At 43.8% G+C, this 16,711-nt stretch overlaps 2 protein-coding genes across 2 annotated transcripts; one reads left to right on the forward strand and one right to left on the reverse strand.

Moving 5' to 3' along the window:
- Window positions 1–554: 554 nt before the first annotated feature.
- Window positions 555–14,837, forward strand: aunip (aurora kinase A and ninein interacting protein; the record flags this gene model as incomplete). The annotated part of the gene is made up of 5 exons (XM_083768411.1): window positions 555–621; window positions 9,482–9,594; window positions 11,711–11,873; window positions 12,577–13,895; window positions 14,622–14,837. Exons 2-5 carry the CDS (start codon window positions 9,502–9,504, stop codon window positions 14,835–14,837), a joined length of 1,791 nt encoding a protein of 596 aa, XP_083624537.1. The 5' UTR covers window positions 555–621; window positions 9,482–9,501.
- On the reverse strand, window positions 6,325–7,035 carry LOC310861029 (proteolipid protein 2-like; the record flags this gene model as incomplete). Its single annotated transcript, XM_083768287.1, has 2 exons — window positions 6,325–6,331; window positions 6,644–7,035. 2 exons carry the CDS (start codon window positions 7,033–7,035, stop codon window positions 6,325–6,327), a joined length of 399 nt encoding a protein of 132 aa, XP_083624413.1.
- Window positions 14,838–16,711: the final 1,874 nt, after the last annotated feature.

The following is a 16,711-nucleotide window of genomic DNA, read 5'->3' on the forward strand; positions in this document are numbered from 1 at the left end:
GTTCCTAATTATCATTTAGCTCCCTGGAAATAAAAACGTTTGGGTTTCCCCCTCTTTGGGAACCACGACTGGTCTAGTAAGTAGTGGATAGATGTAAAATATAATAAATTTTTATATTTTACACAAAAGGTGGTGGTTTCAGAGTCTTCCCACAGCGGAGAATTGGGTTTCAGCTCCTTAAAACCACCTCTGTTTTCGGTGAGTTTATCATAGAGTTATAAAAGGAGTTTATAGCTAAAGTAAAGTATTTATATTTGTAGTTTTGTAGTACAGAAATGTAGGCGTCATGAATGCTAGTCTCACACGGACTGCCCGTATGGAAATAAAGACAAACTAAAGTTACTTTTACTCGCAACTTCGTCCATGCTACAGCCATAGATAGATAGATGGCATGTTCTATTATGTATTTAAAAGGATTTGGACAATTCGTGTAATTCCCGAGTGAAACAGTAATTTCCATACAGGCAGTCCCGCGGGCAGCCCCTCAGGAGAGTCACGGAATTCGATAGACCAACTAAAGTTGGTGTAACACAGTGACAACAACGGACCTGGCGCGAGACTCGAACTGAACAACATGAACACGTAATGTTAAAATAAGACATCTTTCAAAACAAAACGGAGGTAAATATGTTTTAAATAAAGTGCTATATCAGCCAATACACCTTTGCTATCGTTAGTGAGGACTAGTAACAACAGCCACATTTACAAAAGTGGTACTAGATGTTGAGTTTCATGTCATTATAACTGTGTTTCTAGCCCTGGAACATGACTGCCATGATGATTATCATGACAGTCATGCAGAAACTTTGCCCTGTTTTTTGCGCTCGCTGCATTTACAAGATTTCCGTATATCACTCATTCTTGAGATGAGGGACAAAAGTGGAAAAAACATGTCCCACACATAAGAGCCTTATTATTGTTAAAAATAAATTAATTTAATAAAAATAAAAGCACTTGCAAAGTTAAATGTAATACAGTTGTGTATTATTATGCCATTAATTTCATTATAATTGTTTTCATATGCCATCTGAATTAGTTAAAAGCAGGCACTGTACCCAAAAACGCCTGTATTTAGCCTGTCCCCAGCAAGTGGTCATAATTTCAAACTGCTAAAAAAGTGTCTAATACTGTCACAATCACATAAATATACATACTAAATTAAAGTAGATTGTCAACAACATAGCAAACAATATACACAATAATTTTAATTTATATTTTCCATTAGATATCTCATATCAAATGTGTGTCCCACGTCTCCCGTCAACTCCGTCAGGTTTTTTAAAAGTCTTAAATTAATCAGAAAATATTGTCGACAGATTTAGCCTGAAGACTCCTTTTCCAAGACCCGTTTGTATTTGTTGCAACAGTGGAGCACCTGGTCTGACAAGCAGTCAATTGTTTGATATTTTAAACAAACAATGTTGATATCAGGGTGGTCACAGCTTTTACATGTCAACTCCGTCAGGACATTATTATGATCTTTGTTAAGAATTCCAAAATAATGTTTATTATAAAAGTTTAGGGTTAGGTTTAGCTAACAAATGAAGCAAAAACAAAATGGCTACATTGTACTACAGAGGGTTAAGATGAAAACAAATGACATTTTGTCAACTCCGTCAGACGTCAACTCCGTCAGGTTTTGTGTCTGACGGAGTTGACATGTATCTGACGGAGTTGACAAAAGTGTCCCTAAAACAATAAAATTATAGTTTTTGAATAATGGGACGTATTCTAATTTGGCACACAGTTAGAGCATGCCTTAAGGAACATTTTTGGCTATAGGGCCATCACAGATTTGTCTCGTGGTGACCATGGCAGCCATTTTCCAAAATTGCAGCCACCTGATGTTATTTTACAATAACTCAAGTTCTAGACCACCTAGGATCTTGATTCTGGTGACTAAGACTACATTTTCAAGGATGAGGGATACAGTGGTACAATTTAGATTTTCCCTGTGACCATGGCAGCCATATTTCAAAATGGCCGCCACCTGCTGTTATTTTACAATAACTCAAGTTCTACACCATCTAGGATCTTGATTCTGGTGACTAATCATACATTTTCAAGGATGTGGGATACATTGGTACTATTTAGATTTGTCCTGTGACTATGGCAGCCATTGTTTTTCAAAATGGCCGCCACCTGCTGTTATTTTACAATAACTCAAGTTTTAGACCACCTAGGATGTTGATTCTGGCGACTAATAATACATTTTAAAAGATGAGGAATACAGTGGTACTATTTAGATTTGTCCTGTGACCATGGCAGCAATTGTTTTTCAAAATGACCACCAACCTGCTGTTATTTTACCAATAACTCAAGTTTTAGACCACCAAGGATCTTGATTCTGGTGACTAATCATTACATTTTCAAGGATGAACTTTCTCTGGGAGGGGTCAGGGCTTATTTCAGGTGCAGGTTGAGTTGCTACTGACAGGACATTAAAAGGAGGTGGGCTTTCTGGCCTTTGACTTGTCCCTTTCAGGTACAGATGCACAGTTTGACTTCACTGGCCACTGCAGTGTGGCGTTGATCTTGGTGGCCTCCTGCCAGTGTTTCTCCATCCTTCTCATGACCTCTGTGTTCTGGGGCTCTGTTATAGTCAACTTACATTGTCTTGGCTGGAGATTGCTTTCCTGCAGGGTCCAGCCCAGTCTTGTGCAGATGGCTGCTGGCCCACCTGGAGGCCCCAACCTCACTTGTTCGGTTGGTGTGATTAGGTGGGGTGGTCTTCCCCAATCAGGATGAAGGGTTTAACCCTTTCAAACGGCAGTCTGGCCAAGTGTCTGTATTTAGTTGTGAGGCTAGATACAGGATACGATTTCTCACCCAGCCCCAGGTGACTTGAGGTGAAGGCTCCTTTGATTTGGTAACATTGCTTTGGTTGACATGCTGGGGACACAGAACGACACTGATGCCTTCAGTGTCTGCACATCCTGCCTGATAGTCCTGAAGGCAGATCTTCTGTCTTCAGTCTTTCGCTCACTGTTCACTGCTCACTGTTCACCTCAAGCAGGTCTTCAAGGTGTTTGCCTTTGCACAGGCTATATGGCTAGGACTCGTGCTTCAACCACTCAGAGAACTGCAACATGGTGTTGGTTGCTCCTGGGCCGCAGAGCATTGTGCGGCAGAATTCAGCTCTCATCTCTGGTGGCAGCTTGTTGAGGAGTCGTGCAACATGTGAGCCGCATCTAAGTTCTGTGTCTCCCTCTGGGCCTAGGGTAGACACTTGCTATTTTCCGTAACACTAATTGGTGGGGCTGTCCAAACTTGTTGTTTAGTTGTCAATCGGGTCTCTGTTGGTGAAGTCGGGTCTTGGTGGTCTAGAAGATGAGTTAGTCAGGGGATATTAATACAATCTGGTAATACATTCCTTATCAAGAATTTTCTTCACCAATGTGTTTGGAAGGGTGTCTACTAACATATCCCACATTGCTTTATATTCAACCACCCTAGGGGAACTTTTGACAGCTGCTGAAAGTTGGGGTACCATCAACAACCTATATAAGGCAAAATGTTCATTATGCTTTAAGTAGCATGTGACATGTCAAACTAGGGAGTTTTCATGATTCTGAATGCATTCCAAACATTAGCTATGCACGAAGAACACTCCTTGGGCTGAAAACGGCCATAGCCGTCATCACAAAATGAGGTCAGCACATTTGGGCAAGTGGATATATGGCCGAATTTAGCCCAAGGGATTTGACCCCTAGTTTGGCCATATAGACTCCCTAGTTTGGCCATAGCCACTTGGTATGGTACCCAACTTTCAGCAGCTGTCAAAAATGTTCAATAGAAACCAATGTGGGATATGTTAGTAGACACGTTTACAAACACATTGGTGAAAAAATTCTTGGTAAGAAATGTATTCACAGATTTAACATTATTCTGATCATATTCCCTGACTAAATTGGTAAAATAATAGCAGGTCCACCATTTCTGAAAATGGCTGCCATTGTCACAGGATAAATCTAAATAGTACAACTGTATTCCTCCTCCTTGAAAATGTAGGATTACTCACCAGAATCAAGATCCTAGGTGGTGTAGAACTTGAGTTATTGGGAAATAACAGAAAGTTGGTGGCCATTTTGAAAAATGTCTACCATGGTCACAGGACAAATCTAAATAGTACCAATGTATCCCACATCCTTGAAAATGTATGATTAGTCACCAGAATCAAGATCCTAGGTGGTGTAGAACTTGAGTTATTGTAAAATAACAGCAGGTGGCGGCCATTTTGAAAATGGCTGCCATGGTCACAGGGCCAATATAAATAGTACCACTGTATTCCTCATCCTTGAAAATGTGGGATTAGTCACCAGAATCAAGATCCTAGGTGGTCTAGAACCTAAATCAGTTAAACTTGTCAACTCCGTCAGATGTTCGTCAACTCCGTCAGACGTTCGTCCCGTGATGTTCTTGTTCATTTCCAAAGAAATAGAAAATTCGATGTTAAATCTTTTGTGCTTATGTATTGAAACACCAACTGAAATGATACGTAATGATGTTTTTTTTTTTTTTTTTACATGGTTTTCATGTTATAATATTGAAAATAAAGGTTGAAATGACGTATTTTAGAAATTGGATATTTCATAATAGTGTGATATTGGAACAAAACAATATTAAAAGAATTGTATTACTTAACTTGATTACTGAAAGCCATTATAAGATAACTGAGGACTTTATATTATTGTTGAAATTATCAAATTCAATTAAAAGGGATTTTAGTGTGTCTGACGGAGTTGACAAGAATCAGGTATTAAGTGCATAAATGTCCCATTTTAGAAAGAAATGTTATGCGAAAAACCTGTTCCTTCTCAAGATTGGTAGTTGAGACCTGTGTCTACAAATACATCTATTTGATTTGAATGTATCTTAAAAAAAAAAAAAATCTAGTTTGAAAAAAGTTTTGTCCCTTATCTCAAGAATGGGTGATATATAAACATTCAGATTTCAAATATAAAGTACTCACAAAGTGTCCCACGGGTGTTAGTTAGTAGCAGCGCCAGCGATTAGAATTGCTGCGTCCCGCGTTGTTTAATAAAAAGCATTTTTGTCCGAGCTCCCCGGCTACTTTTTTCAAACGGGGTTCCTTTGGGAAATCCACAGTTGCACACCGGGAGCGCACTCGCCTATTAGTCTGTATTGGCAGGGCGGTCAGCGTACCTATATCGAACACACCGAGTGCCACCCTCCTCCCGACCGATAGGGGCGCGTAGTTGAAAGCCAATGGCAAAATAACACCTCGGATAAAAATGCTTTTTATTAAACAACGCGGGATGCAGAAATTCTAATCGCTGGCGCTGCTACTAACTAACACCCGTGGGACACTTTGTGAGTACTTTATATTTGAAATGCGAATGTTTATATATATTTTTTAATTATTTGTAAATGTAGCGTTCGCAAAAACCAGGGTGAAGTTTCGTCATGACTCTCGTATGAATACGAGAGTCATGAATCATGGCTACTGTGTTTCCAAACTAAAACAAAACCTTGCGTACTGTAACTGTAAGTGGTTTATTTAACCTAAAAAAAAATGTCAAAATCCTCAAACGCGGTTAAACGAACAAATTTAGGAAAAGAACGACCCTCTGAGCCTACCTGGTAGTAGGTTTTTGGTATTACGGATGTCATATGTTTGTCTTGTCATGTCCTGTATTTGTTGTTACTGGCAGAGCTATTTTTTTGCCTATTTATTTGCCTCTTCTCTTGGCCAGTGCGCACTTGTAAAAGAGACTATGGTCTCAATGTGATTTTACTGGTTAAATAAAGGTTAAATAAAAAAATAATAAGGCGAGTTGGTAAATTGGTGAGTTCTCCGGATACCATCTGAATCCCCCACCCCCTTTCCCCTACATATGTTTTAACCCCTTTTTACCTCCTCTATGATGATTTCCTGTTTTTTTTTAGAAGTGTATATTTGTACGTCTCTAAATGTTATGATGAATTAATTTTAACATGGTGGACCCTGTTGTAGCAACGTAAACAAGTGTAATGCTTTATCGTGTCGTCCACAGTTAAGTTGTGTATTGCGTTGTACTTGAAATGTACTGTATCTTCTCCAATCTGTTAATAAATTCTTCAATCAATCAGGAGACAATCAATTCAAACAAACCTGGGGTTGTTAAATTATTTACAGCAGTGGCTGTACCCTTTTCATGCCAATTGTCCATTATTTATTCTGCATTTGAGCCACGGACCACCATTTCATCACATTTAGCCTCTCAGAGCCAATACTTGAGTCTTAGAATATAGTCATTGAATAAGTTGTTGTGTTGTCCACAATTCCAAATTCCATGCTGTGTTGATGTGGTAGCCTACTATCTATAGCCTGGAGAGATAACGGGGCAAATGATAATTCTTCTACATTCTCTAATTGTGTAGACTTCTTGCAAATTCAGTAATGCAGATGTTTAACCATAATCTTCAATTCAATTCAATTTTATTATAGTGTCAAATCACAACAAGTTGTCTCAAGACACTTGAGACACAACAAAGTTCCACCCAGAGCAAGCAATATTGCGACAATGGTAACGAAAAACTCCCCTTTAGGAAGAAACGTCAGAACGTCAGAACCCATCTGCCTCGACCGTGTCGTGGGGGGGGGGGGGGGGGGGGGGGGGTAGAGGGAGAGAAGCTTAACTGTTGAGAGCTCCTCAGCTGCAGGACGATGGCGTAAGTGTCATAGGCGTACACGAGGCTGGCGGTCAGACCGAACATGGCGCCCGCGAGGCCGGCGCTGTCCACGCGACCAAAGTCGTACAGCATGACGGGAGAGGAGATGAGGTAGTACCCGCCGTCGATAACGACGCGGAGGAGATCGATCCAGAGCCAGTGGACCCTTCCGAGGAAGCGCCGGTCCAGCTTCGTCGTGAAGATCACAAAAAGGCCGGCGGAGAAGATCATGGCGCCGGCGGGCATGAAGATCGAGCCGTACCACGAGTCGGCGTAGCAGATGAGAACGACGAGGCTCAGGACCGCTTCTGCTGCGAGAATTAATCCCTTCTGAGTCTCCGCGTGACTGGTATCCGTCATTCTGTTACAGAATACGTTGGTTTAACAGATTGTGTTAGCTGTCTTCTCGGTGGCTGTGTAGCTCAGACTGAGTGTCGCTTCTTCTTTTCTCTCTCTGTCTAATACATCTACGCACCGTAGTACCGGAGTAGAACGCACCGTCACATTGTGACACGTTTTGATCTTGTAGAGATTATCGTTGGGCTATTTCCACGTCCTATCTGCCCTGTGCACCTTGTGTTTACGAAGCCTATAAAGGCCAAACAGGAATGTCATTCTGATGTTCAACGACAGAAATACAATGTAACCGTTAATGGCATCACGTCTCTACAGGTCAAATGTAATAAAGGACTGTATGACTTAAAGCAGAGTAACTGAAAGACCCTGAGCTTAGAGTATAAATGAATAGAGACGGCACCCAGAGGAAACCCTGAGGCGAAATGAACATAGTGGCTAATAGTGGTTAAGATGTTTGACTTTCACGCGGGAGTCCTGAGTTCGAATCTCAGGCGTCATACACACATACAAAAAGCAACATATTAATGCAACACCTCATGGTTCATCTTGACAGTGTAAGAAAGGTTAAATTGAACCTTCCTCAGAGTAAAACAATGACGCTTATGATGAAAGGGGACGATGTAGGTGGGAGGTTAAAAGGCCACTACTATTTGTGAACATACATTTTGATAAATGGGTGAGCGGTCGAGACTTGTTAGTTACCGGTACTCTTAAAAGCATTGAGACATTTGCATTGAGTCCCTTTTAGAAGACAGAACAGGCCAAGAGACACCCAGGTAGCTTACAGAGTTCCACATGAAAGAGAGACATAGATAGAAGGACATTACATTACATTACCACACGTCCTCTCTCTCTCTCTCTCTCTCTCTCTGCACCCTGTCATACCCCACACAGAACGATGCAGTTGAAATCCTCCGAGGATGGGTGGATGGATGGATAGGTGAAGGGATGGATGGATGGTTGTTAATGGTACCCCAACTTTCAGCAGCTGTCACAAAGTTTCCCAAGGGAGTTGGGTTGGAACAAATTGAGAGGTGATGGTTGATAGGTGATTCACACTGAGACGGACTGAATCCGTTTCATTGGAACCGTTTCCGAATACGGTTGCCTGGTCCCCGATGGCCATGATTCACATTGCCCGAGATTCAACAGCGCACCCGGGTACACTTGCATAACACACTTTAATCCTCCAGACGTTTGTTTGATGGCTGGCGCGCACGGACACTGACCATCAACTCTGCGACATTGTCTCAAATAAATCCAGACACACTGCATTGCATTGCCTCTTTGGCTTTTTGCCGTTATACTACTTCACTGTCAGCCTGCCTGCTATTCACTGTGTCAGTCAGTTCTGTGCTCCAGTGTATTAGTTTGCTATGGATTCTACTTCAGCATTATTATTATTATTTTGTTTTACTTTGGAAACTGTGCCAATCAAAGCCCAAGAGCCACGTGTAGTCCGCAGAATAAGATCAGCGTGTACTGCGGTGCTGCGCGTATACGCAGATTCAACAGGAGACGGGCGGCGTTGAGAAATGCGCTGGTGTTACGTGTCGTGCAGCGGCTGTGTTTTTTTTGTTGAGGCTTGGCTCGTCGACTAGAGATTATGTCACGTTCTTTAAAAAAAACAGTCCACTTCCTTCTTTAGGTACGCATGCATTCACATTGGAACGATCCGTATCTGAATACACTGTAACGGTCCAGAGACCCACCCCCCATGCGGTCCCGGGGACGGTTGGGCGATCCGTTCCCTGGAACGGTACGCATCATTCACACTACCACAACATCTGCCAAGTGGTCCCGAGTGCGCACCCGGGACCATAGTGTGAATCCCCTAAGACAGACACCTTCATGAACACATTTGTGAAGCAATATTGTTTTTGCCACACATTTCACGAAGTTTCCTAACTAATAAGGCTGGGTAACATAATGGATAATATCAACGGTGTCGGTGTGATGTGAGAATATATTCTAGTCTTCTCTCTTCTGGGGGTATAATGTAGGCCTACAGTATAACGTAATACTGTGATGCGGCGTGTGTTAAATTCCTCCTATGCCACTAAAATGTGGAATGCCCTACCAGGGAGAGAAGCTTAACTGTTGCGAGCGTAGCGTACAGGTCCATTTGGTTAATTGTTTACGCTCTCAAGAGTTAAAGATCACATTTATCACCAAAGTAATCGATAAGAAACATCGCTCCCAGCCGGTGTTTTTCACTAGCCTTTGGAGAATCACGAACGTGTGCCTTTAAAATAGCGCGATCGCTTGTCATAATGTCACGAAAAATATTCCATCGTCAACAAGAAGCAAGAACAGAGCCACCCGTCCCACAGGACGACAATTGAAGGACTTTTGATAATGAATACCTACAAAGTCACATAATAAGCACCTAACTGTAAAGACAGCGTGTGTGTAAGTGTGTTGTCTGATCATGGATTCTTCTGTCCAGTTCCCAGCACGGTGAACAACATGAAGAAGGCGTCCAAGGCCTCAGGAAAAGCCTGCCAGTCCTCCCAGGAGGAGTGTGGAGTGTGGCTGGACACTGTGACGCTGAAAGGAAAGGTCAGTCACTTTGGAGCAGTGTTGATTTCGTAGACTGAAACCATGACGACTTTTTTCCGCCGACTACCTTTTTTCACGGAGGAAACCTAAATGGAAACTAAATGAAAACTAAGCTATGATGACTACTAAGACTAAATATACGGACAATTTCGTCAACAAATAAAAACTACACTAAAATGTTAGGAAAGGACTAGTGGACAAGAGATCCAGCATATGTAATTTTACACTTGGTTGCATGCTGAAAATAGCCGATCTACAAGCTCACAACACGTCGCAGCGCGACGAGTTGTAATTATGGACTCCTTCACTCCCTTCTCCAACACCTGGATTCATCCTCGGACAATTTTGCCACTATTCTTTTTGTTGACTTTAGTTCTGCCTTTAACACGATCCAACGCCATCATATGATCAAGAAACTGCATCAGCTCAACATCCCCCCACTTCTCATACACTGGACTCACAGCTTCCTGAGCAATAGACCACAAACAGTTAAAGTAGGTACATCATTTTCATCAACTGCCATCACCAACACAGGGGCCCCTCAAGGCTGTGTCCTCAGCCCCTTCCTCTACACTCTGTACACAAATGACTGTATTAGCCCCTCACCCACTAACATCACATACTTTAAATACTCTGATGACACTGCCATTCTCGGACTGCTCCATGACAATAACTCTATTACGGTCTATCAGAATACCATTTCTCATTTCACACAGTGGTGCACTGACAACTATCTAGAGTTGAATGTGGTCAAAACAAAAGAACTGGTCATTGAAACAACAACCCACACTGGACTTAACCCACTCCTCATTAATGGTAAAACAATAGAACAGGTAGACAGCTTCACATATCTTGGACTCACACTGGACAATAGACTTAGGTTTGATCAACACATTACATCAATCCAGTCACGCTTTCAGCAAAGACTCCATGTAATCCGTAAATTAAGATCACTATCTGTTGCTCCTCATCTTTTGCTATTACTGTACAAAAGCATTATTCAACCCGTTCTGTTGTACTGTTCTGCATGTTTCTACACCATACTGTCCATGCCTAACAGGAACAAACTTTTCAGTATCACCCGTATTGCTTCCAAAATCATCGGACTTCCTACACCCACACTTTCTGATATGAACAATGACGCCATCACACGACTAGCACTCTCGATATCAAATGACACTGATCATCCTCTGCATCGTTTCTTTAACCTCATGCCATCTGGACAAAGATACAGGACCTTGCCATGGAAAAAGGTCCGTTTTAGTAGGAGTTTTGTCCCCTCAGCCATCGCGGCATTAAACAAACTGCCCCGCCGATAGGATGGTTCTGTACACAGTGGGGAACTCATGTTTTGTTTTTTGTTTTGTCTTGGTGCTATGTGCTCTGTGTTGTTTTTGATGTGGGTGTTGAACTGTTGAACAGATTGTGAAGACAAATATCCTTCGGGACAATAAAGATTATTATTATGGACAAAACCAACTATCCCAATATCGTTTTTAACAAATGCCTCGATATCAACTAGATCATGTGCAGCACTAACCTTTTGTCCCCCAAAGTGCATAGGCCATGCCTGCATCATTAAACCCTAAGATCAAACCTTTTTGTTTCGATACAAATTCAAAAAGTAGCTGATCTAGACGCTCATGTCACATTGTGAGATCACTGCAGATTGGCTATATTATTATTATATTACTTTTTCTTATATATATATAAAAAATAGGACCAGACAACACTTATTCCATATCCCGGATAGCATCTATTCTCACCACAATATCGATGTAATATAATTGTAATATTGATATATTTCCCAGTCTAAATTTCGACTACAAATATATTTTGTTTTGACTGAGCAGCAGCAAACCACCACACAGTCATGCCTCACTATACTTACTGTCCCTTAACACATGATGAATGATCATTATTGTTATTCATATAATTTAAGCAGAACCAGAGTGTGCAGCGTCCCATCTCAAAATGTTATTTACAGTATATATAATTTAACCCAGTTACCCACATGTTGGGGTCCTTGACATGAAAAAGTTTGGGAACCACTGATTTAACCAGAACCAGAGTGTGCAACGTCCCATCTCTAAATGTTACTTCTATATCATCTCAGCAGAAGCAGCGTGCTCGGTGTCCCATCTCCAAACTGCTGAACCCGTCGCTGGGAGGTGGAGGCTATAGTTTGGCCGTGGGTCTGAACTTCACCCAAACCAGAGTCCCCATGCCCAACACCAAACAGAGTTCCATTTCCTCCTTCTTTGTGCCACAATGCAGAGGTACGTAGGTCAAATAAGAAGTCTTTGCCTTTTATTTGCAGACAGCTTTGATTATGTTCTTGGCCTGAATGTTGACCAATTTTCGCAGAATGTCATGATGGTTATGATGACATGCCAGGGTTGAATGCCTAACTTTTAGTGTGAAGCAATAGAGCACTGAAGTCTGGCATCAATATCATTAGAGGGCACTAAGTCCATGGGTTTTTTGTATTTGTATTGTAATCCCCATAGGGGGATCTTAGATAGCCTCATATAAGAACTATGTTTCAAAAATAAACAAATCATCCCGGCCGTTTTACTCATATCCATATGAAGAATCAACTGACTGAGAGAAAACGCCAATGTTACTACTGCTGAATTAGTTACATTTTCGCTAGAAACAGACTATCAAATATCAGTGACTTACTGTCATTAACGATACACAGGCACCTCCCCAACAATATTGCTGAGACAAGTCTGTTTATTTTTTAACCATAATTCCTATATGAGACGATTCTAAGATGACCCCATGTTATTCTCCATAGAGAAAAACTTCTGCGAACCAGGGGATATAATAAGAGAGTGATGTCAGGACTTTGGTGCTCTATATGTTGCTAAATAACTGCACTTGTGTTCAGAAAACCTACACCCTGGATAAAGAGATTATGAGAGAACAAAAATAACATGGTTAACATTTTCCCATTCCTTGTATTCAACCCGACAGTTCAAAACAAGAGAGCTCCATCTGAACTGGCAAACAGAGACGTTGTGAACTCAACAACCCCCTCCTCATCATCATCCTCCTCCTCAACCAGCCCGCCACCCGAGGAATTTGGCGCAAAGCAAAAGCATGAACCGGATCCTGAAGTGCTGGCCTTCCTTAACGGAGAGGAGTTCAGAGGAGAGTGTGCACGCCGCCACCGGGAGAGCGAACGAGCCGCTGAGAACGAGGCGCCGGTCTCGCTCTCCCGCGACGACATACTCCACCTACTCGGACATGTGGACTCGGAACGCGACGACGGATATGAAGACAGAGAGGCGGAAACGAAGAGGAGGCCGTCTGAAAGCTCCTCACCGCCTGCTGGGGCAGAGCAGTGCAGCCGGGAGGAGGAGGTCCCAGGGAGGCTGTCCGAACCCTCACCCCGAACAGAGGGCCTGTCTGGGGCAGAGCGCTACAGCCCGGAGGAGGAGGTCCCAGGGAGGCTGTCCGAACCCTCACCCCGAACAGAGGGCCTGTCTTGGGCAGAGCGCTACAGCCGGGAGCACCCGGGGGGCGCCGAGAGCTGCTCCCAGTACAGCTACAGCCTGCAGGTGCCAACCACGGCCCGTAACCAGAGGATACAATACGCCCACTTAACCCCAGACTCTGAGACTAGTAGTCGGTTCAGCCTGACTCACGAGGAACGCCCCGCGGCCCAAGGGGAAGGGGAAGGCGGCATCTCTGGGGTGGCTCTGCTCTGCGAGGAAGGCTTCAGGGTCTGTGAGGGTGCAGGAGAAGAGAGGAGATCTACCCAGGAGAGGAGAGGAGGTGAGGGGAGCACATCTACCCACAATGAGAGAGGAGGAGGAGGAGAGGGGAGGACATGTATGCAGAAAGAAAGAGGAGGAGGAGGAGGAGGAGAGGAGAGGACATGTACGCAGAAGGAGAAAGGAGGAGGAGGAGAGGGGAGGACATGTACGCAGAAGGAGAAAGGAGGAGGAGAGGGAAGGACATGTACCCAGAAGCCTCGCGGATCTCAGCAGGAGGAGGAGAAGGAAAATGACACATCGTCGCCATTGGCTTTAAAATCCCCAAACGAGCGCTCGTCGCTCTCTCCACCCCGCAGAAGACCTCTGGGAAATCATCACACGCTTATGCAAACGGTGTCATGGTCCGCCCCTCCTCTCGGGCGACCGTGGAAGCGCGCGCGCGAGGAGGACGATGCCCCCGCCAGCGGTCTCGCCTCGCCGTGCAAGCGGCCGAGAGCGCGCAGCTCTCCTCTGAAGAGAGCTCCGTGGAGCGAGCCGGAGCCGGACGACAGCCTGGCCACGCTGTTCACTCAGGTAGGATGACAGGTTTTAGGTAACACTTTGACTACTCTTCACGATTTTCCCGAGTTAATTAACTGTAGAACACTTTCGCTGCGATTCGCGATTTGCCCGAGTTATGTTTTCATTGTTTAATCCACGTTTCTTAATCAGTTTTAAGTCATATAGACCGCTAGCCAGAACATGAACCCGGACATGTTGAGTACACCAATGTTTTATCTTAGAAATGTTGAGTATGGGTCCCCAGCATGTAGAAACTGCCGGATGCTAAATTGCATATGCTGAGCAATTTACATAATTGGCATACTATGTGACCATACCATTAACAACCTATAAGGGGGAACAAAAATCTAAATTTCATCATGCTTTATGTAGCATGTAACATGTCAAACTAGGGGGTTTTCATGATGCTGGATCCATTCCAAGCATTAGTTTTGCACAAAAACACTACTTGGGCTAAAGTAAAAACGGCCATAGCGTCATCACAAATGTGATGATGTTAGCACATTTGGGCAAGTTATTTTTTTGTAAAACTAATTCTTGGAATGAGTGGACATTTGTACACTCTCAGAGTTTGCAGACCCATAAGGGTCCATTTGGTTCCCAACTATCATTTAACTGGGGACCCCCCCTTGGAACTCCCTCAAGGACCCCCTAGGTGTCCCCAGACCCCCCTTTAAGAAACCACTGGATTAGATGTGGACTAATATGTAATCATTGTGACAAACATCCTACACTCAGGACTCGGAGGGCTTCAGGGTGATCGCTCACCGCCGAGGAGGAGGAGGAGGAGGAGTGACGGCGTCAGCCTGGAGTCCACTGAAGGAGCATGGAGGCAACCACAGAACACTGTCTCTGAAGACCTCTGTGGACGAGGAGGAGGAGGAGGAGGAGGAGGAGGAGGAGGAGATGCTCTTCACTCAGGACTCTCAGGGGAACGTGGTCATCAAACACTGACACAGACAGACAGACATATTCACACCGAGTCTGTTTGATTCTATGGGCTCCATTTTCGTCACTGCTAAAACCCCTTATCCCTAAACTTCTTTGCCTTTTCTTTTTTTACTATTTTGAAAAACATTTTTGAATAGTTCCAACTAGCCAATCTACATTGACACGTTGTGAGCTTGTAGACTGGCCATTTTAACTATTCAAATGTTTTGCAAAATAGTAAAAAGAAAGATCACACCCGTGTGAACTGAGTGGTGCAACTCTCCTCTCTCCCCTCCTCTCTCTCTCTCTCTCTCTCTAGCAGGCAACAGTGCAGCACTAATACTATCTCTCTCTCTCTGTTTCTGGCACAACAGCGCCCCCTACTGGTACTCATAGTCATATACTGGTGCTCATGGCCACATAGGTGAACACATAGGTGAACACATCCTTGGAGTGGTTGCACCACAAAAAAAAAAGGCAAATACGTTTAGGCATAAGGGGTTTAGCGGTGACAAAAATGGAACCCAAAGTGTTCCCGAATACCATTGGCCTGGTGGTTCATGGTCATCAAAACACACACACAGCAGTGTTGTTTTTGGCAGCAAAATTCTAAAAAGGTTTTTGTCATTTAGTCTTTTTGAATAGTTTTCATTTTGTTTTAGTCACCTGGAATGTTTTAGTGTTACTCTAGTTTTAGTCAACTAAATGTCATGCAATCTAAGTCGACTAAAATGTATTTTGGCGGGCCTTGATGCCGTCGTAATGACAGATTTCACACTTGCTGGAAATAGCTGATCTACAAGCTCACAACGCGTTGTGAGCTTGTAGATCGGCTATTTCCAGCATGCAACCAAGTGTAAAATGAGTTGACTCATACTGGATCTCTTGTCCTATCGGGACGTAACTCGGACGGCGCTGAGTCGGGTCTGGTGGCCGCCGCAACGCTCTGCACGGCGACTCGCTCGGCTAGCGCCTCGCTCGGCGGTGCCTCACGTGCCTCAAGGCCACCAGACACGGCGCGCCTCCGTCATTGACATCAGTGACACAACAATACCATTATCAACTGTCACAATAGGTGATAATGACATACTGAAACAGTGAGTATGCCAGTATGGCCATATTGGCCCTATTCGAAGGTGCCGATAACGGTTGATTTTCTGTATTTAATACAGAGATAACGGTCGAATGGGGTGCAGCGGTTGCTACAGGCTTAGCATTGCCTCTTGTTGTCTTGTCATACCTCCAACAGGCTTGTCCACGTTTGAGACGGTTGCTGCACAAGCCACTGGCCCTGCTCTAGGGACAGCATTGCCCCTGGTAGCAGCTGGTTGGACTTTGGCTCTGGCAGATTGTACAGATGGTTGGACAACTTTGGCGCTGGCTGTGGCTGGACAAGAGCTGTGCGGCTCCTGGTCATTCTTCCCACTACAGGCTTGTTTGGCTGCTGGTCCAGCTTTGTTAAACGTGTGCCGCGGGTCTGTGGCACTTTCACCGCTGCCTCACAGGGTTTGGCAACCGGAAGCTTTAGGGAGAATGAGTCTGTGGGGCGAAATAAACCCACCTTAAAAAGACCCCCTTACGTTCCTTCTCCCTCTTCTCCTTTATTAAGCTCTTAGTCTCCTTCCATCTTTTAAGCATCTCCAGTTGTTGTGCGCCAGCCGAGTGTTTAGCCGACTGTCCAACCCTTGGCGCCGTCTCCTTAACATTGGAGATGTTGACTGCCATGATGGAGGCACAACACTGCATCAAGGTCCATTCATTTACTCTGCATTTGAGCCACGGACCACCATTTGGTGACATTTAGACCTCTCAGACCCAATACTTGTCTTTAGGCGATTTTGTCCACAATTCCATGCTGTATTGATTGACGTGGGCATACGTTATCTAATTGTGTAACC

The sequence above is a fragment of the Protomyctophum parallelum genome, assembly GCF_964188405.1.
Source record: "Protomyctophum parallelum genome assembly, chromosome: 1".
Classification (NCBI taxonomy): Eukaryota; Metazoa; Chordata; class Actinopteri; order Myctophiformes; family Myctophidae; genus Protomyctophum; species Protomyctophum parallelum.